General features: G+C 41.0%; 1 protein-coding gene across 2 annotated transcripts in view; it reads left to right on the forward strand.

Annotated features, from left to right (window-relative positions):
• LOC116036824 (contactin-4) overlaps window positions 1–22,425 on the forward strand; it is a 110,961-nt gene that overhangs the window by 47,465 nt on the left and 41,071 nt on the right. For both annotated transcript variants that reach the window (XM_031280491.2, XM_031280500.2), the window contains exons 2-5: window positions 10,911–11,055; window positions 17,289–17,412; window positions 17,754–17,929; window positions 19,380–19,475. In XM_031280491.2, coding sequence (XP_031136351.1) covers window positions 10,995–11,055; window positions 17,289–17,412; window positions 17,754–17,929; window positions 19,380–19,475 — 457 coding nt within the window. In that variant the 5' untranslated portion in view covers window positions 10,911–10,994. The remainder of the gene's footprint in view (window positions 1–10,910; window positions 11,056–17,288; window positions 17,413–17,753; window positions 17,930–19,379; window positions 19,476–22,425) is intronic.

A 22,425-nucleotide genomic window follows, 5' to 3' on the forward strand; every position in this document is an offset into this window, starting at 1 on the left:
TAAATGTTCAGTGCATGCAGAGATAGAGAAAAAAATAGATGATGCCATTTCAGGATGATTTTCCAAATATTACACTGAGGGCAATAACAAAAATCTAGTTATTGAGATTTTCATAGTATTCTCCAAAATCAGTAAGAGCTCGGGAACACACGCACACGCACGCACACACACACACACACACACACACACACACACACACACACACACTCACAATTATCTGCTGGACACGAGGAAGGACATAGATGAATGATGACACAGTAATGCATCATGATTCTTATTCTGAAGTTGTGCTAAATCCTAATAAAATTGCATAGAAGGATGGTAACCCTCTGCCTTGCAACACAAAACTACAGTAATACAATTCTCACTGAAGACATTAAAGAAGTAATGTGAATTGTCCTTGATTTATCACTGACTTATTTATGATTTTTTTTTATGTATTGGTGCTTGTTCCTTGGGTTTGCCGTTGATGATATATTTCCTGTCTGGATGCCCCGTTGTACATGTTAACTACCAGGTCTTCTTCTTATTCAAAACAAGCCCCTGCATAGTCTCGCTTTGCCAGACCCTCCTCCAAAGTGCACTGAAGGAGGGTCTGGCTACTCCACATAGCATTCGGGGATGAGAGGAAAACGTGCTCTGGTTTATTGGCATTTCTTTAAACCAATCAGAATCGTCATGGGCGGTGCTAAACTCCACACGGAGCCGCTGCAAAATAGTTGTGTGAGAGAAAACTCAGTTCGGACAGATATTTTAGCTAGCTGTGTCAATTTACCCTGCAGAGATCTGAGGAGCAGTTAACCATAGTCCTCAGAAATCCACCGGAGTTTAAATTCCAACACAAAGAAAGCTGAAGGAAATGGAAAATACATACATCCGGCGGAATTTCCTGCAGCACTGGAGCAGGAAAAGAAATGGACTATAAAATGCATTACTTCCTCAATGCATTTTTTTTTCTTTACATTGCTATATGTTCCTCGTCTAAATGAAAATACTTGCTGCAAGCTTAGAGTGAGAATTTGGCAGAACCTTTCCTAAAAAAAAAAAATGTGTTCCTTTCAGTATAGCCATCATTCTTTGTGGAAGTGTTTCCAATGTTTCCATGCACACTGACTAACTGGGTAATTGTATGATCAGGTTTTGGGAGTATTTGGTTCATGGTTGCTTTCAGAAACCTTTTATAAGGCTGGATCCTGGTTTTGAGACCTGTATACTAGCTGGAATATTGTGAAAGAAACTAGGATAGTGTAAGCACCATATCCACGTTTCAGATAACTGTTGACTTGATGCAAGAGGACTCACCTCCTTAAGAGAAAAAAAGATGAAAACAACAGTTAGGTAAAGGCTTTTATCGTAACAGATAACATACTCTGCATTGATTGTTATTCTCTCTGATGGATGTAAAAATAGAGATTCTTCCGTGGTCTGTGCAGCTTCAGGTAATTATAATGGACGCGCTCTTATGTGGGCATGCTGCGGCAGTCATGTCACGCTGCGTCCGTGCTCCATGTATTTCTGTCGTTTTTGTCTCATTCAAATGTTGGTGCCATCTAACTAACATCTACAAATAGGGCTGTTGAAATGAACATATGCTGGCTATTAACAAGCTGGGCAAGCCACTCGCCATTTTGCATTGCATTCAGTTTATTAAAATGGGTACAGGCTAAGCCCCGAACCTCCTTAAGTCCATGAATGCACATTATACATTTATTTGTGTTGTAAAGTGATGCTTGTTAGCTGCTTAGCTAAACTGTAGCTGTTGTAATGAAACTGCTTAGACCCAGGGGTTATTCTGGCATTTTTTTTTAGCCATTATCAAACCGCTTCCGATCTAAACAAATGTGCATTAAAATTCATATGGCTTTTATTCTGGTATAGGACACTTGATATGACATGGGTAAATGGGGCCTAAGAAACCTGAATCATTTTAGCGGAATAACCATGGATAGGCATTGGAAACATCATATTCCAAATATGATCAAAAGCAGGATAAGAAGAATACTACTGTGTGCAAACATACTCACTGTCTCAGTTTCTGTGAAGGGAAGTTTATATAGTTTAACGTTCAGTATGCCAGTTCTGTGGAGACACAAGGTTAATTCTGAAAAAGTGTCAACAAAGTTTGGACTGACCATGGGAAACGGGGCTGAACATTTCAAAGATGTTGGAGATACTGTAGCCTCTGCTGACCTGGTTTTCAATGTTTTTTACTTGGAGAAAGGCAGAGAGGAGGAAGAGAAAATTGCAACTGCAGAAAAGAAAAGTGATGAAAGACCTATACCTTTTTCACACATTGTAGCAACTAGCCTCTCCTGACTATAACAGAAATGAATGTCGATCTAGGTGTCTCATCGACACAGGCTGGTGTTAGTCTGTCGATGTGAATGAGCTTCCATCAAAGATGTTGAAGCTCGTTATTGTTGGTCTTATGTCATTGTATTAATATATAATCAGAACTTACTGTAGCATGCAGTAGGCAAACATGTACATGAGTACAAAGTTATCCACTTCTTGTTAGAAAAAGGTAAATTCAGGCACTGTCCATACCAAGCAACATTAACTGAATGTCATACCTCCAATTTTAAAGCTATAGTGCGTAGCTGGCGCCCCCATGAGGAATTCTAAGTAATGACAACAAAAATGTTGGCGCGTCCACGTGATACAAGCCTTCTGTGACCGCGCACCACCGGGTTGACGGAAACCTGTGGGTCAAATACCCTGGAAATCCAGAGTTCTCGCGAGAGCACAATTTGAATTTGCTCAGCGAGTCACTCTGGCATTCAGATGCTCATTAACTATGCCCTTGTACATGTAGTCATTTGATTTATTGTTCCTATGTTTTCTCTTATATAGAGTTCTTAGATGTTCTTAAGAAAGTCCCTAAGAAAAGTCTACGTCTGATTCATGACGTGTTCTTAAACAGCAGAATTTTTGGCAGGTGTGTTCTTAGAATGATGAATCCCAATGTCTTTGTAAATTGAAAGCTTGTGCCCGTTGCTCATATTTAGCATAGATAAACGCCCTGTTAATTTCCATAAAAGGGCATGAGATGGCAGGGCCGTGTCGTGTGCACACTTAGAGAAATGTCCAAAAGACATGGCAAAGACGGTGGAGGTGTCGTCTCCAAAAGAAAGAATGACTTTAGTAGTTTTGAAGTGGAGGTACTGCTGCATAGAAGTTAACGAAAAACGAGACATCATATTTAGTAGCGGCAGCAGTGCATACTAAGCAGCAAATAAAACCGATGCATGGAACGCAGTTACTCATGCAGTGAACGCTGTATCTGGAGAAGGGCGCAGAACCCATGAAGTAGAAAATAAATGGTTTGATCTGAAATCTGAGGCCAAAAAAAATAATTCAAAACATAGAATGAATTGAAGGCAAAGCAAGGCAAGTTTATTTATATAGGCCTAGCCAACACAGTCTCACGGCAGTTCGTGTAAATGTCACGTTATTCTTAATCGATTGATACATGTTCACGGAGACGTTTTTCTCGTTTTTTACGTGTAAATGTCACGTTATTTTCTCGGGGAAAGGACGCCGGGAGGCGGCCGAAAAGGACGCTCCATAAGCCGGGAGGCGCCCGCGAGGCGCCCCGCTGTGGACGTGCCACAATGGGATGGCGGAGGTTGGGTTTAGGAAAAACCTTACGGGGAAAGGGCGCCTTACACGCCGGGAGACGGCCGCGGGGGACGCGCCACAATAACGGGGTGGCGGAGGTTGGGTTTAGGGAAAACCTTACGGGGAAAGGGCGCCTTAGAGAGAAGACACACCAGCCCGATAATCGGGTGTTGGGCTGTCTGGCGAGGTCAGTGACTCGAGTCTGTTCTGTGTGTCCTGTGCCGTCGGCCGTCCGAGGAGCCGTCGGCCTTCAATTGGGCCGACCCGACATGTTCAGTCGGGGACAGGGCAGTTGGGACTCGCCCGGAAATGGGGAGCGGATGAGCCACTCAATATCTGACGAAAATCTTTTAAACTGAGCTTTGTCGATCTGAAATGAAGACAGATTCAGCAACTGTACGGCCTATTTCTCGCTTAAAATGTTTTCAGAAACACGTTTCGGTGAACTATTTTAGTACAATATGAGATCATATTCTGAACAAGCCGCCATGACAGTCTGGCTGTGAATTTCCGGAGAAAAAAGAACCACGTGACGCGTTCGTCCAATCAGCTGCCGGTCTTCATTTTCTGGGAAATAATCAGACTGTTAATGGAAACAATACAGAGCAGCGCCGCCTGCTGCTGTGGAGACGTATTACGTTTCGCGCACGCGCAGAGCGTACGCTCAAGTCGGCGTCGCCTCAGTGTGTTTTGAGGCATTTTTTGGACCTCGGGACCCGACTGATCAGTCCGACTGGCTTTTCTGCCGACGGTTGGCCCGTCTGGTTGGTGTGTCAAGGCCCTTACACGCTGGGAGACGCGCCACAGTAACACGCAGGACAAAACGCCACACGCAGGGACGCCATCCCCGGGAAACAAAGCGCCACACGCGGGACGCCATCCCTGCTTGCCCGGGTGAAAGTCCTGTGTTGTTTGACCCATCCACCACCCCGACCAACCTCCCTACGCGGATTTTCGGCTTTTTATACTACTCCCTACCATTTTCGTGCTGTGGCCACGAAATATGCTTCCCATTGAAATACATTACTTCACATTTTTGTGCTGTCCACCACGTAAAAAGCAACAAAAACGTCTCCGTGAACACGTATCAATAGATTAAAATAACGTCACATTTACACAAACTGCCATGAGACCGGGCTGGCCTAGCACAATTGATACACAATGGCAATTCAAATTGCTTTACAAATGAGCAGTAGTGTGTATTTATTAAAACAAACAAACATATTAGTGACAAAATGGAGACAAATGTTAAATTTTAGATTAGAACGGATGGAAACGGTATAGCTACTTGTTTTGTGCAAACATGTGAGCTCTAAATTGTGCGTAAGAGTGCTCTTGAGTGTGCGTAGATTCTGTTCTTACCTAAGAACAAATCCCAAATAAGAAAATATTGGTGAATGCCAGAATCTTCGTGAAAACTGCGTAAGTGGGGTTTAAGAACACATTTGTTCTTAAGAACGTTTGGTGAATGAGGCCCATTGATTGCTGGAGCTTTAATGACCTCATGCTATGTAAAAACAATAATTATAGAATGAGTTTCAGCCATCTTTCAAGAACTCAGAAGTCCCTACTAATGCAAAGTCATCAAAAACCAAGTCAACAGTGTTTCCAAATATGACAAACAGGACGTCGGTTTGCTTAAGATAATTCAATTTGATAATGCAAGAATCACAGATTTAAAAATGTTGCAAAGTTTCCACTCTCGCAAACAAGTTCCCAAAGGAAGCTGATATATATAGCAAGGTTCTATGTTTTCCTCAAGCGCAGCTCTTACCTAAGACCTGTTACCTATTTTTTCCCGAAAAATACTCTTTGGTGTAAAAATGTTTGCGATTTGCTTTTCACAATGAAAAAAGACACCTCCTCCCTTTGATGTTTACAGTGCAATCTTGTGAATATAGAGTGTTCTTATTACGGCCAGTGCAAGCAGGGCTCTATCCACCTGCAGAATCAATCAGTCTTTTTGTGATAGCTCTGCTGGAGTCTGTCTTGCTGGAAACCAAATTACACTGAGTAAATGGCCTCCATGGTGCCAGTGCAGACATTCAGGTCATTATGATTAGTTTGTGTGTGGGTCTAGAAATACGTGTTTGTGATGTCTGAGTTTTTACTTCTAATAAATGTAATCTCTTGTGGAAGCGCACTTTCATATTCAGAAAAGTAGGACTAATGTTTGTTCCTACAGTACATGTAATGTTTGGGTTAATCCTCTGTATGGACTGTCTCATTTGTGGGAGGAGGTACTGCTGCTTAGCACAGTAGCCTTCAGTCATTCGAAGGCTACACCTTTGTAGTCCTTGTTCTTCGAAAGAGGCAGCCCCTGAAATGGGTCACAGCTGCTGACACAATAAAAGCCCAGTGATAAGGTAGTGTGCTGAATGAGGAGCTAGGAATCATTATAAAGCCTTATGCCCCTGCTTATTGACTCTAAAGGGTTTTTGGAGTTTAAAGTAGCCATTCTAGCCTCCAAATGTCTCTGTAAACTACTTACTCCTGAGTTTAAGATTAATTATATGGTGAAAAAAACAGAAAATAAGCCACTGCTTACCTGTGTTGACTGCTTACCTTTCTGAATCACGTTTCCAGTTGTGAACTATTTTAGCCTCAGTTTGTTGCGATACCTTTTGTGAGTTGCTTATAGCCAGGGTTGGGGAGTAATGAAATGCAAGTCGGGATTACGGGTTTAAAATACAAAATATGAGTACTGTAATTGAACAGTATTCCGTCACAGTTTAAATTGGTGGTGTTACAGTTCTGTTTTAAAACGGTGAAAACGGCAATTTTAAAATATAATACAAACATTTTGTTCTGAAAATAAGTGATGAAATAATAATTTTATAATAATGAGTTCAGATTAGGGATGTCAATTTTTGGTTAATTTTGCTTTCGAGAGCACAAAATAACCGGTAACTAGCCGGTTAATTTTTAAGAAAAAAGGCAAAATGTTAAACGCGTACATGTAGTTGTGACTTAGCTTTCATTTGTTGGAGCTGTCCAGCAGTCGGTGGTCAGAGCCAGCTTTTCTGCCCTGACTATGTTGACTTTTAGCTTATCCTTCTCCTCAAAGTGTTTTTCAATGCGTTTAGTTCAACGCATTCTCATTCTCCCAAAACAAAAGTATGCACGACAATTTGTATATCTTACGGAATTACATCATTACAGTTAAGTTTAGCCGAGAAAAGGTAACTATCTCACAAATTATCGCTTAATTTATATGTTGTTCTCTGTTAAAGGACAATTCTGGCGCAAAACGAACCTAGGGGTTAATAACAGATGTGTACCCACTCGATCGCTCTCTGGGACATGTTTTAATGCTAATTGAATGTGTTTGTAGCTTGAAACAAGCTAGCGCGGACCGCTGCTTAGCTTACAATGCTAGTATTCGGGGCACAGGGAAAGTAAAAACAAATCGCTATTTATACCACTAAAAAGGCTCAAAATATCACCACACTTCAACGGTAGCATAATGAGGGTCCCTAAATGTTAACAAAAGCATTGAGAACTTTGTAAGTGTACAGACAGTTTATTAAAAAGATAGATTATAAAGACAGTCGCGTTCTTGTATACAGGTACCACCGTATTGGGAGCTACGGTCTTTTTAAACTATCTTTTTAATAAACTGTTGGTCAATTAACACTTACACATAAAACTATGCAAAGATTACAACTTCGACGCTGGTCAGTTAGGTTCTTTGAATCTTTAAGCATTCATAAGTATTCATCTCACAACCATGCGCTTATCACTCCCAAACTTCATGTACGGTTCTGTTTGCCGAGTCTGTATTGAATTGACAGGATGTTAGCTTTCAATATTCGCCGCCTTCTCTTAGTCAATGAGTAATATGCACTTGCACAGTGAGTGACAGTTTGCTACCCCAGCTGCAGCACGGCTCATGCTTCCTTGTGGCTGACTGGATTTAAGATGAAATGTAATCTGAGATCAGGAGGTTTTTCTTGATATTTACAGCCCGGCACCTTGTCTGATGAAACTGAAGCCTACACAGATAAGACATGTTTTAATATGAGCATTACTGAACAATGACTACAATGAGGGAGGCTATATGTTTTCAGGCTATTGGGGCTCTGAGCCATGATAATGTGGTGTCAGGTTGATGTCTTTATGGGGCCCTGTGTGATGCTGAATTTCGCGTTTACCATGGTATGCCCACCCTGCCTTAATTACCTCTCACAAGGCTGCTGAAGTTAATTTCTGTAGTCACATGTTCAACCAATTACTCAGAGTGTAATGAAGTGGAACATGGCTCACCAGAGTTCACAGGACACCCTCCACCTCCCTTTTTTTGTTAGCCTAGTTTGGCTCTTCCAGAGTGGGAAGCTAATCATCACTAAACATTAAAACCGGGCAATACTTCACTCTGGATACATACATTTATCCGTGTCAACATCCATTCCTCCTTTAATCATTTCTCCACACCTATCTCAATATCACGGGCTAGTAAGAGAGGCGGGGGAAGCACATTATCTATGCAGAGGTGTTACAGTATTAGGGATTATCCCTGACGGATAGTTTCCCTTCCAGGCACCATTAGCTTGGCCTCATCCCATTTGGTATTTCCAACACCTGCGACCACCATCCGCTGGGCACAAGAATTATTACCATTGTATTTTTTCTAGGGTATTTAAATTAATCATGGGGATCACAAGCAACTACTTTAAATTTCTGGGCTGTGACCAAGAAACACATCCTCCCCAAGGATGGCAAGGGCCCTATGCATCATTAAAACAGAGCTGTGCTATCTGACAGGGGAACAGTGCCAGCTCCCTCACTTATATACCTTACAGGATTGTGGCCTCTGCATTTCCATACTGTGCATAATGGCTACTGTCTATTGCTAAATGCAATCAGGTTGCTTGAGTCTGATTTTGAATGCTAAATGAACAAGGGACACGTGTTTGCGAGTAGACGAAATAAAGTTGATCAGCTTGAAAGTGAAAGTAGACAGCTGACTACAGTGGACATAAATTAACATCGATCACTGGGCAGAGTGTACGCTAATGACTCAAGGCTGCAGGGGCTTGTTAGACAACCTCTGCAATGGACTGTAATGGTTCTTATATTCTCACAATCCACTAAATACCAATGGCTGTAATTCCTCATTGAGCATCCTGGTATTGGCAAAAGATCTGTCTTGGATTCACATGCATGAATGATGTGGGTATTAATGTAGATATTACCTAGAAATGATACGCCTAATAGAGCAATTAGATGCACCTCGTGCGATTCAAACTCAAATTCAGGCTCAAAATTGCAAAGTCATAGATTTAAAATCAGTCTGATCAATATGAAGAACCTCATACTCTTTTTTATGTATCCATTTATAAAGTAGCTTACTGTAACTGTCAGTCAAAACCATGAGACCATTATCAACATGCATTTGTAGTCTATTTTGACTCGTTCTGAGTTCCTCCACTCACTTGGTGCTTGGCAAGCACGTCTGAATTTTAAAACATATTGACTTGGAATTACTTACAGGTGCTGGCCTATAACAGTATTGATTGAAGGTAGGCGTTTTGACAAAATGTCTGGAAAACATTTTGCATCGATTTAGTTTCTCAGAGCCCAAAAGAAATGCATCTAACTGTAATTGCAATATGCAGATCTGTGTCATTCACTTAGCACCTATTCATCCAGCACCTTAATCAACATATAGTTTTACCTTTGACTCGTAACGTAGGCTGAGAACAGCACAAGGCGGCGCAGTTTATTAAAGGATCATGTCATAGCTCAGAGTCCCAAGTGGCTGAAAAGAATGCATGAGTGTTCTTCTTATTACATGGATAGTTGGAAAGTTTCTTTTTCGAAAATATACACCCAGAAAGTCTAATAAGAAAAGACATCAACCAAATCTCCCATTATTGATCCATCCCTACATATTTGATTGAGACTTGTGACAAGTGAGTGTGGGCAGGATGACAAACAAGAAGGCAGAAGGTTAAAAAAACAGGAAACCAAATCAATAAGGATGACTGACAAGATGAAGCTTGGTTGATCAGTATTGTGCCCCCTTGGCATAAATAATGGAGGGCAGAATAAATCAACTTCACTCCCTATATTGGCTAATGCTTTTTCCTCCCATCTTCCAGTCATGATTAGTGATTCTTCTGTTTTTTTTTTTTTTTTTGCATCCATCTGTCGGCAACAATTTACTACAGGCACTAACACAGAAAAGGACATAGCTAACAGACAACCGCCCCACTAGCAAAACGTTTCCAGTGGAAGTCACACTTTGGATTTTATGTTCTGTACATGCTAGGATGAGTGTCTACAGTCATCATTTGATTCACTGAGTGTGCCAAACAGAAGAAAATCATATAACATTCTGTACTGACTGGTTTGGGATGAGTACACTTGCGGTCACAACATAAGAGATGTCATGTCACAAAGATGTGTTGTTACATGTCTTAATGCATTAAGTGATTTTTGCGAAAAACAAGCAGTAAACACAAAACTGTATATATAGATATGGCAAACTTGTTAGCAAATAGCTGCTTATTTACACAAACTACAGACATGAAGCAACATTTGAAGTCATTTCATGGCCACCTGATGAATGTAAGTCCTTCATATGTGGGTTCAAATATTGATTATAGAAGCTTTCAACAATGGGCTCAGAAGTAACATGCGAACACCCTGATATGTCGGAATACAGACTGCACCAAAACAGCATAAACTGCATTATGTTACTTGTAATATAATTTGACAAGGTTGGCCAAATTATAAAAGCTTTATTTTGTAGTTTTAAATCGATGGCAATAGTTCCTGGCATCATGATCCATGGGAGATGCTCTGTCTCTGATTTGCCCACAGAAGGATCTTTTTTTCCTCTCCTTTAGTTCAGTTTGTCTGCTTTTTGTGTGATATACAATCTATCGTACATTAATACATCACACATTTTGCTAGAGTAAATATGTTGAACAAACAACTTTTAGAAAGCTTAGCATTACCTTTGGCAGGCTGCTCTGCTCATCTGTTACTGCTGCTGAGAGCATCTTTTTTATTTCTTTTTTTCGCTATGCTTGACTTGTTCCTGGAAGATAGTGTAGCAGTGATATGTAGTATACACTAAATATCAGCTCCCCAGTATCAGCTGCTAGCTGGCCCTTCGGCATTGGATCTTGGCTCGACTTATTTGGTTAAATGAATTATTAATGGCTCACAGATTTTCCACAAGTTCCACCGTGTGTGTTTTTTTCTCTCTCTCCAGATGCTTGTTGTAGACTGCATCTCCTCATCTCCACAGTGCTCATTTGCCCTCCTTTTTCTTCCAGAGCCAAACGGAGCAGTTTCTGCCCAGGAAATATTCTCCACTCTCTGGACTGGATGGGAAGAAGGAGAATCTTTGACCTTGGAAAATGAAGATGCTGTTGCCATGGGAACTGTTGATCCTTCTGTCACTCAAAGAGTGCCTGGCTGGTGAGATGCCACGTCAAGACGCCTTTTTTTATTGCCTCTGTCTTATGCATGTTTGGATCATTTCATTTGAAAGGGCATGGTGTCAGTCTCAGAAGGTACCATTATTTCAGCAGCTTTTGTATCTGGGCTAAATCTTCTACCAGTTTGTAAAAGAAAGTTGCAAAACATGGCCAAATCTGTAGATTTCACTTCAGTTTTAAGAGCTTAGCAGAGCATTCCAGGGCAAATAGGAATCACAGAGGCAGACATTTGAATGTAGTGGCGTTTTTTTAATTTTATTTGACAGGATAACGTTTTCACAGGGTAAAGGGAAACTGCCTTGTGTCATTCTAAAGATTGGCTAATATATTTACAGTTTAATCTCAATATTTAACTGCAGCAAGAGTTTAAATGTTCTCTTCAGATCACCTTTGATAAACATGTCTCACTGTTAGATTCACATTTCAAGAGATACCATACACCAATTCACTTTCTCTGGTCTTTCCTTTTTTACTATGCAATTTTCTTGCTTTATGTCCACCTGCTGCCACTTACATAAAATGTGGTAAGCACTGTAAAAATCCACACTGACTCTTTTCTCAACACTAATGTATTCTGTACTCTAGTCTCAGGCAACAAAGATCCACTGTGTGCCGACGCGCTCCTTTCTGCTGAGAGAAAAGCAGAGTAACATTAGCCTTCGGTTCCGTAATACCTGTTTGAGTTCATATCTCTCTAAGAGCTCTCATTAAGAGCTCAGTGAGATTTAATGTTGACAGTCACATTTGACAGATATACTGTATACTGAACTTAAGCTAACCGTTTACAAGTCATCCAAAAAAAAAAGAAAGTATATTTATTCAGCATATGGTGTGAGGGTTTATTGTGTTGTTATTTATGCTTCCGTTTCCACTGATTTAGCATCTCATCTCAAGTCAGCAGTGTATATCTGTGCAGCCTGCAAACACAAGAGACAAGAATATGTAAATAGCAGCGCGTGCTGTACTGTACATACATATACCCACTATGGAGCTCACATTTGCATGCATTCCCATTAGAGCTGTCAGTCTTCCTCTATAATACCATTCGAATTCCATTTGTTATTTTTTTTAAATATTCGAATAATATTCGAATATTTAATGCTCAAATGCAGCCTGTTAAATATGTACTACACTACTCAGGCTTATGCATTGTCAATGCCACTATAAGCATGTGGTTGTTCATCAAAACTTATTAAGTGTAATTTGTATGTGTGTGTGTGTGTGTGTGTTTATGTGTGCCAGTGGTCAGTCCAGTTTGTGTGTTTACAAGGCAGGCCTGTTCTCAAGCATACACACAACCCCCCCGATAGTTTCCCATTCCCAGGTGAAATAGCCCAGCTATTAAAGGTTCATTAATTTGTTTAATTTAAAGGACACCGCCACCCGGGTAAAAATGCAGTACCTCCGTCAGAGGCAGGGGAAAACAAGGCCCTTTCCTGAAGCAAAGACTCCCACTCTCATTAGGATGATGATGGCAAGGATGATAATACGGGAGGGAGCGCTCTTTGTCCTAGTCAAGGTTAGAGACAAAAAAGAAAAAAGGGCAATTTTTCAAGAGCAACAACGGGGTGCAGCTCGGCGTATGAAAAAGGGAGGGTGGACACAAGTGTGTAAGTGTGTGAGTGTGCATCTATCGAAGAAATGTTTGATTTCACGGGAGTAATTAGTGCAACATCGGTTAATTACTCCTGTGTATTGATAGTTTGGCTGGAGCTAACCAAGACAACAAGCTTGACTGAGCAGACACGCATGCACAAACAACATGCATATAGACGGCAGCTTTGCAGGCTCTCTAATAATTAGATTATTTCCAGAGCAAGGCAATACTGTGATATTGCAACTCGCATGTAAATACCCTAACCAAGTTATTCTACTTGTTTAAGATCATAATGAAATAAAGCATAACTCAATTAGCCAGCTGGGTTACTTGTCAGTCTTTCTAATTAGTCTTGACGTGTAATATAGCTTAGACCAATTTACATGTATAGTATGTCTGTGTTTTGATTCTTCAGAGTGACCAGATACAGAGTGTGAATAAAGAGTAGCAGATCTAGCTCTCAGTGAATCACCTCTTTAAAAACAGTAGTAACCACTCCCAGCGTTAACTACAAGGCTAAGGCAGAGGCATATCATTACCACAATAATTTCAGGTTTCAATAAAGAAAAAACATTAGGTGATGTAGCTACAGCTGATAAAATCTGCTAGCGACAGATGTCATCTCATAGCCTGACATCGCCGCAAATGTGAGTTAGTCTGGAACCGCTCTGTTAATTTTAGATTTCCAAGGGGCTGTTATTGACAGAGTCTATGTCCTTGATGTTCCACTTCCAGAATCAGGGGCGGATTTAGTCATTTTGGGGCCCAAGGCAAACACAGACATGGGGCCCTCTACATCTCATGTTTCCCCCCTTTTGTCAATCCTTATTTTTCTAAGAAAGTCCTACTTGTAACTTCTCTTCAGCAGTCTTCACACAGCAATGATGTCTAGACTTCGGGGGTCAGTTTCAGGTAGAAGGTTTAACAAACTCTGAGTCTAACCCTGATGTCTGAGTTGATTTACCCTGAGATGGGAAGAGTTTTCGGTTCCAGAACAGCTGATATGAGTTGGTTCAATCAACTCAGAGTAAGTTCACGCGCGTGCACCACCACAATAAAAAGGCAGCATGAATGGAGCCATGATTCTACAATTCACCATGGTAACAACCACAAACAAACGGGTCGGCGGAAATACTCATGCGCACAAACAGCGAGTTTGAACATGTATTTAGTTAAAAAAGTAAGACGGCGGCTACTGCTGCAAAAGAGAGAGAATTGGTGTGGGAGAAAATTGCTGCTCGAGTCAATGCGTAAGCATTAAAAGTGTATTAATTTCATATTTAATCACAGTTAACTTATAATATTAGCCTACTAGTGAAAACTGGAATTGTATTACACCTATAATTTCATTTGGGTGCAATCCTACTGGCGAAAAAGTAAACTACTAGGCCTACTATATCCCATTCTGAGGCTGCAGCACCATGATCATTAACAGAACTATAATTTATAATTTATTTCTTTTTTATGTCTCTCACTGGTTTGTGTCCAGGGAACAATACAAAAAACTTTTAAAAAAACGTTTCAGAGCGGGTCACACTTTTCTGACGAGTGGCTTTACTATTAGCCTACAGTATGATCTGCATCACCAATAAAGAAAACTGCCGTTTGCAAAAAACGTAATGCGACACAAAGAATCTGCTGGGATGTTAAAGCATGTCCACGATGGTGAATGTTAGTGATATGAGGACGGATAAGGTATCTACATATCTGATGGACTGTGAAAAAAAATACCTCTCAAATCGGTTATGTGGAAATGAAAATACATTTAGTCGGGACTCAATATCATCTCCCGACGTAAACTCTCTGTGAATTAATACAGCTTTTTCATCAACGGGATCGTCGACAAAAGGACATGACATGTTTGAGAAAAAAACGTTTTATAATCTGCCTAACAATAAGTTTTATTTATTAAGTTTTTATTCATGCAGATAACAAACTGCATTAAAATGCGCCTGATACAGACTGAATGAATGAATGAGGAAATGAGAGAGAAGAAACCTCGAGTTTCTCTCAGTCTCCTCCCTCTGACACAGTGTCAGAGGGAGGAGACTGTGTGAGTGTGTGTGAGAGTGTCTGTGTGTGAGTGAGTGTGTGAGTGAGTGAGTGTCTGTGTGTGAGTGAGTGTGTCTGTGAGTGAGTGAGTGAGTGAGTGAGTGAGTGTCTGTGTGTGAGTGAGTGTATCTGTGTGAGAGTGCCTGTGTGTGAGTGTGTGTGTGAGTGTGTCTGTGTGAGTGTGTCTGTGTAAGAGTGTCTGTGTGAGTGAGTGAGTGGGTGAGTGTCTGTATTGTCATGTCTAAAGCGCTATAATCTGACCTTGCGAGCTTTGGCCTCAGCAAATCTTGCTATCACTGATTCCATATCCATAACGTTAGCAGCAATATCACTTGAGCAGCCTCGGCTGGCACTGTCGGCAGCAACAGGTAGCTCCTCCTCGCTAGCAGCAGTGCTAACGGTCGTGATGGTGGTTGTAGCATGGGTTGTAGCGTTGTTGTCATTGTCAGCGGCGGGCATCACAAAAAACTTTGTTAACTTCGGCAATTTTTTTAAAAACGTTTTGCTTTCCTCCCACTTCCTCCTTTTTTCAGCACGACTTGGGTAGTTTGGCTTCATTGTTACTCTACTCTGTACACTGTCTGTCACTCTACACACGCACCCTGTCTGTCTGTCACTTTTTTTTCTCCGTATTTTGGCGCATTACAGCCTTGTCACTTTCGCAGATGCGCAGTAAGTGAGATAATGGAATAGTCCAATCATGTAGTGAGGTGGGGGGGCCCCCCTCCGGTCTGCGAAACTAATGATTTGATGCCATTTTTCGCAAATGGAGTTTTAGAAATATATAATTTGCGAAAAGTAAAAAAAAAAAAAAACCTTAAGCATAAGTTAATGGGGCATTTTGGGGGCCCCTAGGTAGCTCGGGGCCCAAGGCAATTGCCGACCTTTGCCTAATGGTAAAGTCCGCCTCTGTCCAGAATTGCTCCGTTCCGCCGGATGTCACTCTTTTCGACCGGATGTCCGGTACCTTCCGCTTTCTTTGTGTTGTAATTTTAAACTCTGTGGATTTCTGAGGACTATGGTTAACTGCTCCTCAGATCTCTGCAGGGTAAATCCAGACAGCTAGCTAGACTATCTGTCCAATCTGAGTTTTCTCTCGCACGACTATTTTACAGCAGCTCTGTGCAGAGCTTAGCGCCGCCCATGGCAATTGTGATTGGTTTAAAGAAATGCCACTTAACCAGAGCACTTTTCTCCCATTCTGGAATGCTATGTGGACTAGCCAGACCCTCCTCCGCTCCGCAGCGCGTGGATGGTCTGGCAAAGCGAGACTATTGATGGACATGCACCCCAAATGCTTCTGGATGTGATTGAATAGACCTAGAACCAATCAGAGCAACAGAACTTGTGACATAGTGCTGAGCCAACACACAAATGTAAACAGACTACAACATGCAGAGATGAGCTGTGACGGTGAAGCATTAATATGTCTGTGAATGAGTGTTGCGGTTTTTTGCCATCAGAATTTGAAAATAGTACCCTGGCTCCCAGGCTAGTCTTCTCAGTCTGCAGCTAAAAAATGAGAAGCCAGAAATACTTTTTGTAATTACTAATAATTGCGAATGTTAAATCTGATACAGTTATCATTGTAACTAATCACGTGTTGTGTGAGAAGCGTGGACAGGCGTAGCAATAATAATTAAGTAGGGTGGGATTTATGGAACTAGCAATTAATCAGTGCAACAATAATGCTGCCCTTCCATTTCAACTGTAACTTGAAAATAAAACCAAACACATTTCAATGTGTTTACACTAATGAAATGACCTCTGTAAATGTAAGAGTCCTGCATCTAACTGCGTCAGTTTATGCAGTATTCTGAGCTTACATAGGACATAAACATGCTAACGGTATCCTTTTAAACAGCACGTGTGGTATCGGTTTAGTATCTTGCTGACTCGTCCATACAAGTGAACTCAACTAATAAGATTCATCATCTGCTCTTGTCCGTACATATGGGCTGCTGTATTCATATTTGAAGCTCTGCAAGCTGTCACTTTGTCATTACGGGGAGAGCTCTGTGTTTAAAGGGCATTAAAGAAGTGAATGTGATTGGCCATGATTGTCACATATTGTAATTGTCATAATGTATTCTTTCTGAGCCCACCTCGTATCCAAGTGCTCCATCTCAGATTGAATGTCAGTTGCTATGTCTGAAATGACTTCTTCGTACTAGTCTGTGGCACCAGTGGAATGCATGACAGAATCTGGACTGTATGTCTTGATTTGTGGCATTTTTTTATCAGTCATGTTCTGATTTGACCACTGCTGATATTAGCTTGATCCCATCTGGGACTTTGTTGGTATTTCTAAGACGTTGAGATTGATATGTCTTCCCAGTATGTGTATTCTCTCACACCGCACACTCCTGATTGTGAATGAAGCCGAAAAAAATAAGACGTCTTCATGTGTTGCATAGAATGTGCCAGTTAGCCAATCAGAGAGCCATGTTGGCAGCTAATTATATGTGTGTAGAGTTTATATACAGTTTTCTGAGCACTGAGTGATTTATTTTTGCATTCATTTAGTGCCACTTGCTCAGCACCAATTTGTTTTTCCCACACAGAGAATACACGCCATGGTCCTGTCTTCACCCAGGAGCCCAGTGACAGTATTTTCCCCCTGAGCACTGATGATAAGCAGGTGTTTATTAATTGCAAAGCCAAGGGAAACCCACCTCCACATTATAGGTATGTGTTTTGACTGCCCTTTGACTGTCTATAAGGTGAGACTACAGTGTGTAGCATCAGTAAATGTGTGGTACAAAGTGCTCTGCCGAGCTGGTTATGATACCAGGCTGTGTTACTGGATTGGCTACATTGCATTTCAGTGTAGTCATGCAGTACAAGTAGGGATGCATCTCTTGTTCCTGATGTTTTCTGGATTTTTACCAAATATTCAGTGGAATGATGAAAATAAAGTTTCCATCACAATATTAGTAGACTTGAAAACTTGATGTGGCCCTTCATCAAAAACATGAAGTGTTGTGTTTGATGATGGTGATTCTTTTTATTTTGTAATTTCTCTACAGGTGGAAAATGGATGGGAGAGAAATAAACACAGAGTCAGATCCACACTACAGCCTTGTGGAGGGGAACCTGTTGATCAATAATCCCCATGTAATCAATCATGAAGGAGTGTACCAGTGCATCACCACCAACACATTTGGGACTGTTGTCAGCAGGGAGGCAAAAGTCCAGTTTGCATGTGAGTAGAGTTGTATGCTGGTTTTTGTACTGTGCGTACTCTTACTGACGCTGTGATTTTTTCCCCTGTTGATTTGCTGCGATGTTATGCACGACCAAATAGAATCAAATTATTTAGAACACGGCTGCAACTAATGATTATTTTCAGTTGGTTAATCAATTAAATGACAGACCATAAGACCAACGATCTTTAAAAATGTTGTGTAATCTGCAATAGAAGACTAGCAAACCAGTAGACCCAGACCCAATGTTTACCTTTCATGCTTAAATGAATAATCAATTATCAAAACATTTGCAGATTTATTTTTTTACATTTATCAGCTAATTAAATCTTTGACTAATCATTGCAACTCTAACTGAGATTATGAACACAAACTACTTGTGTAACCATGCTATCATCCAGAGTCCAGAGTAAAATATATCTAGACAGATGTTGGCTTGACTGCCATGAAATTTGGTTCATTTATTTCCCTGACGTTTAACCTAGCATCTCCAACGGAACATTTTCCACTCAAATATTTCACGACAGGATACCCTAACTGCGTCAGTTTATGCAGTATTTTGATCTTACATAGGACATAAACACGTTAACGGTATCCTCTTAATGTGCAAAAAATAATAGTATAGGCATGCTGAGATGGTAAACATTAACCTCATTTTGTTGCTAGCTGGGTTATTGATTTATAGTCTTGTTTGCACTTACTGTAGGAACATTTTTATTTTAAACAGCACGTGTGGTATCGGTTTAGTATCTTGCTGACTCGTCCATACAAGTGAACTCAACTAATAAGATTCATCATCTGCTCTTGTCCGTACATATGGGCTGCTGTATTCATATTTGAAGCTCTGCAAGCTGTCACTTTGTCATTACGGGGAGAGCTCTGTGTTTAAAGGGCATGAAAGAAGTGAATGTGATTGGCCATGATTGTCACATATTGAAATTGTCATAATGTATTCTTTCTGAGCCCACCTCTTATCCAAGTGCTCCATCTCAGATTGAATGTCAGTTGCTATGTCTGAAATGACCTCTTCGTACTAGTCTGTGGCACCAGTGGAATGCATGACAGAATCCGGACTGTATGTCTTGATTTTGGGCTTTTTTTTTTTTTTATCAGTCAAGAACTGATTTGACCACTGCTGATATTAGCTTGATCCCTCCTGGGACTTGGTTGGTATTTCTAAGACTTTGTGATTGATATGTCTTCCCAATATGTCTATTCTCTCACACCGCACAGCAGCATTTAATTTAAAGGTGAAAGTAATCTCTCAAGCTCGATTGGTTGCTGCAATATTAACAGGGGACTCTTGGGTTTGATTTGTAAGCAACGTGAACAGACACGGAAGTATTCTCCAGAATGAAATGCCCTTTCCTGGATGTCACCTTTATGTAAAGTTATTTCAGCTGTCAAACACTGAAAGGTTTTTATTTTATTTTGTTTAATATTCAACAGTTCTGCAGAACTTCAGCAGGAAGTCAAGGAACACGGTGTCGGTGAGAGAGGGTCAAGCTGTGGTTCTGCTCTGCGGCCCTCCACCCCATTACGGAGGTACAGCGCTCTATTCTAACTATTCTGCATTGTCTGCTGTGGTCTCACATTCCTGCTTGACTCAGCAGTTTTTATTGTTCCTCACACTGCTGCTTAATATCTCCCTGTAACACTACTGTGTCTCTTTTGTTTTTATACCTTTCCACCTTCTCTTTTTGCTGCTCCTTCTTTCGAACTCTGACACACTGCTTTGCACTCACTTCTCCTTATCTGTCAGACGGGGCTCTTTTTCATGGTCAGCCACCGCTCAACCTGCCCAGATTCATGCCTTCACATCTATAGTTCATAGCCTCAAACTGCTTAACCTTGAGCTCACTTTTCTCGCCCATATGATCTGTGACCATGCTGTCATCTATAAAGTCTCCAGTGCTCCACTTCTCCCAACTGTCTTTTTTTTCTTCTCGATGTGGGCAGGTTATCTGCGGGTAATAAAGTCTGCCGGTGGCTTCTGTGGCCGGGGGAGCGTTTATCCCGTGGCACAGCTGTGAGTCGGCTCATGTGTCTGTGTGCTGCTGATTAGCAGACCCTCAAAGTGGTCCGCACTCCTGTAGCCATTCGGTGCCCACCAGCACAATTTCACGCCAGCGTACCAGCCTTTCTCCGCTCTCTGTTGCCAGCTGAATCCTACGGCCACGTGGGAATTCACACTTTAGCAATTTGCCCTCCAGCCTTCCTTCCCTCCCCCTTTAAAAGCCTCCATCTCTTTATTTTTCCTCTTAAACACAGCATAGTCACACACTTGATGGGATTTGCACTACATGATAATGCTAGCTTCAGGTGTTTTAAAAATGAAAAATTGTTTTTTTGGTTACCACAAGGTTTAAATTACTGTCAAAGCTTCTTTAATGTTTGTCGATGCACAACTTGAGGAGAAACAGTGATGCACCTGGTAAAAGACGAATCATCTGAAGCTTCTTTGAGCAATCAATAGATAAGTGGTCTAAAAGGAGCCGTGCTGAGAGTTAAATTCTGTCAGAGGACATGAGATTATGTGCCTGCAAGTCCTCTGTTGCTTTGAGACTGCAGCTCTTAAACAGACCCACTCTCTGATAGTTCCTAATCATGAAAGGTCTGTCAGTTTCTGCCCTGACTTTCCCCTGTAATGATTTTAATTCACTGTTTTCCCTCAAGGAAGCGGGTAGGACTTTTTACCGTCTGCCCAGTCAAAAGGGCTCACTGCAGAATGTCATGTGTCTGATACAGGAGGGCTGCAGTAATAGCCAAGTTCACGCCACGGTCCCTGCAGACATCTCTGCCTTTCTCTCTGTCTCTCTGTGTCTCTCTCTCTCTCTCTCACTCTCTGTCTGTCTCTCTCTCTCTTGCTGTGTATGTGTTTTACACTGCTACATTGACATTCTTATCATTCCTTTCCATTCTTTATTTTGACATGAATCCTCCTCGTTATAATCTGTGTGACAAGAGTTGAAGATCGAATGAAATAGATGTTGCCTGCAAAAGCTAAAAAACAGATAAAGTAAGCATCTTAGGAACTAATAAGCACACGTGTGACCTTGTGACCTGATAACATCTGTTGCTAATTCCATCTTTGCTTGATTTTACTGTGATACCAGCCTTGGTTCATGGTCAAAAGATTATGCAAGAGTTCTTCTGTTTTTCTTATTATGTCAACAAATTATATGAAAAGACATATACTGTCAAACTGGGTATTCAGACCGAAAACAGCCCTGCGTTAAAAAAGCAGAAGGGGCTGTTGTTTCGGGTACCAGTGAGACAATGAAATACAATCCAGGAAAGCAGATTTGAGATCAGATCCATGAGTTTAAAGGCTGATAAGATGTCAAAACACTGCACAGTAGTTTGTAATATATCCATATAACGTTCCACTTCCGGGATTGCTCCGTTGCCGCCGGAAATTCCACCGGATTTCTGGTCCTGGGCACTGCCAGGTGCTCTTGAGCAAGGCAACGTACCCCCCCCAACTGCTCAGGGCGCTGGTCCAGCACTCACTCTGACATCTCTCCATTTGTGCATGAATAGGTCCTGAGCATGTGTGTGTATTTCAGGCCTGTGTGTAGTGATTTCTAACAAACAGAGTGTAAATTGTAATTTCCCCACTGGGGATCAATAAACAGTATACATTATAAATTATAAATTAAAGAAATGCCAATAAAGCAGAGCACGTTTTTCTACCATCCCGGAATGTTGTGTAGACTAGCCAGACCCTCCTCCGCAGCGCTGTGGAGGAAGGTCTGGCAATGTGAGACTACATTGACAGCAACATGTTGACCTGAGCATATAGTTTACAACACTATCAGTATGCCATCATTTATATCATCAGTGAGAAAGATATGTTGTTGCCTTGCATGTCATGAGAGGAACATCGCACAAGTGAAACACAAGAAAAACAAATGTCCTATGCTCTTTACTTCTGACTATCATGACATTACTCTTTTTGGCATTAAATTGAAAGTCATAATTTTTGCCATAGTGTGAAAACACCTTTGGTAATTGCTGCAGCCTTGTCTGATGGGCACGCAGATGACTAGTATTCTAAGAATACACTTTGGAGCACCTCGATGCCTTTGGTGTTTGTTTGTAAAGCTCTTTGAATTGCCTTGCCTTGCTGAAATGTGCTTTATAAATAAACTTGCCTTGCCACTAGCAAACAATTCAGAAATAATGTTTCATGATTAATTCTGGCACAGGCCTTGGATGCATCAATAACACACATAAGTACAGTGGAGTTTGGGCTTCTATATTTAGCAAGTCAGAATCAGAATCAAAATCAGAAAGGGTTTTATTGCCAAGTACGTTTTTTAACAGATACAAGGAATTTGTTTTGGTGTTGTTGGTGCACGTCACACATTCTCTAGATGGAATATTTAACAATATAAGTATAAGTATATGTACACAGTATGTATTAAATTAAATTAAAAATAAAGATATAAATAAAAAAATAAATAAAGAGCAAAGAGCATTACAGCAGAGC

Source organism: Sander lucioperca, chromosome 6 (assembly GCF_008315115.2).
Source record: "Sander lucioperca isolate FBNREF2018 chromosome 6, SLUC_FBN_1.2, whole genome shotgun sequence".
Lineage (NCBI taxonomy): Eukaryota > Metazoa > Chordata > Actinopteri > Perciformes > Percidae > Sander > Sander lucioperca.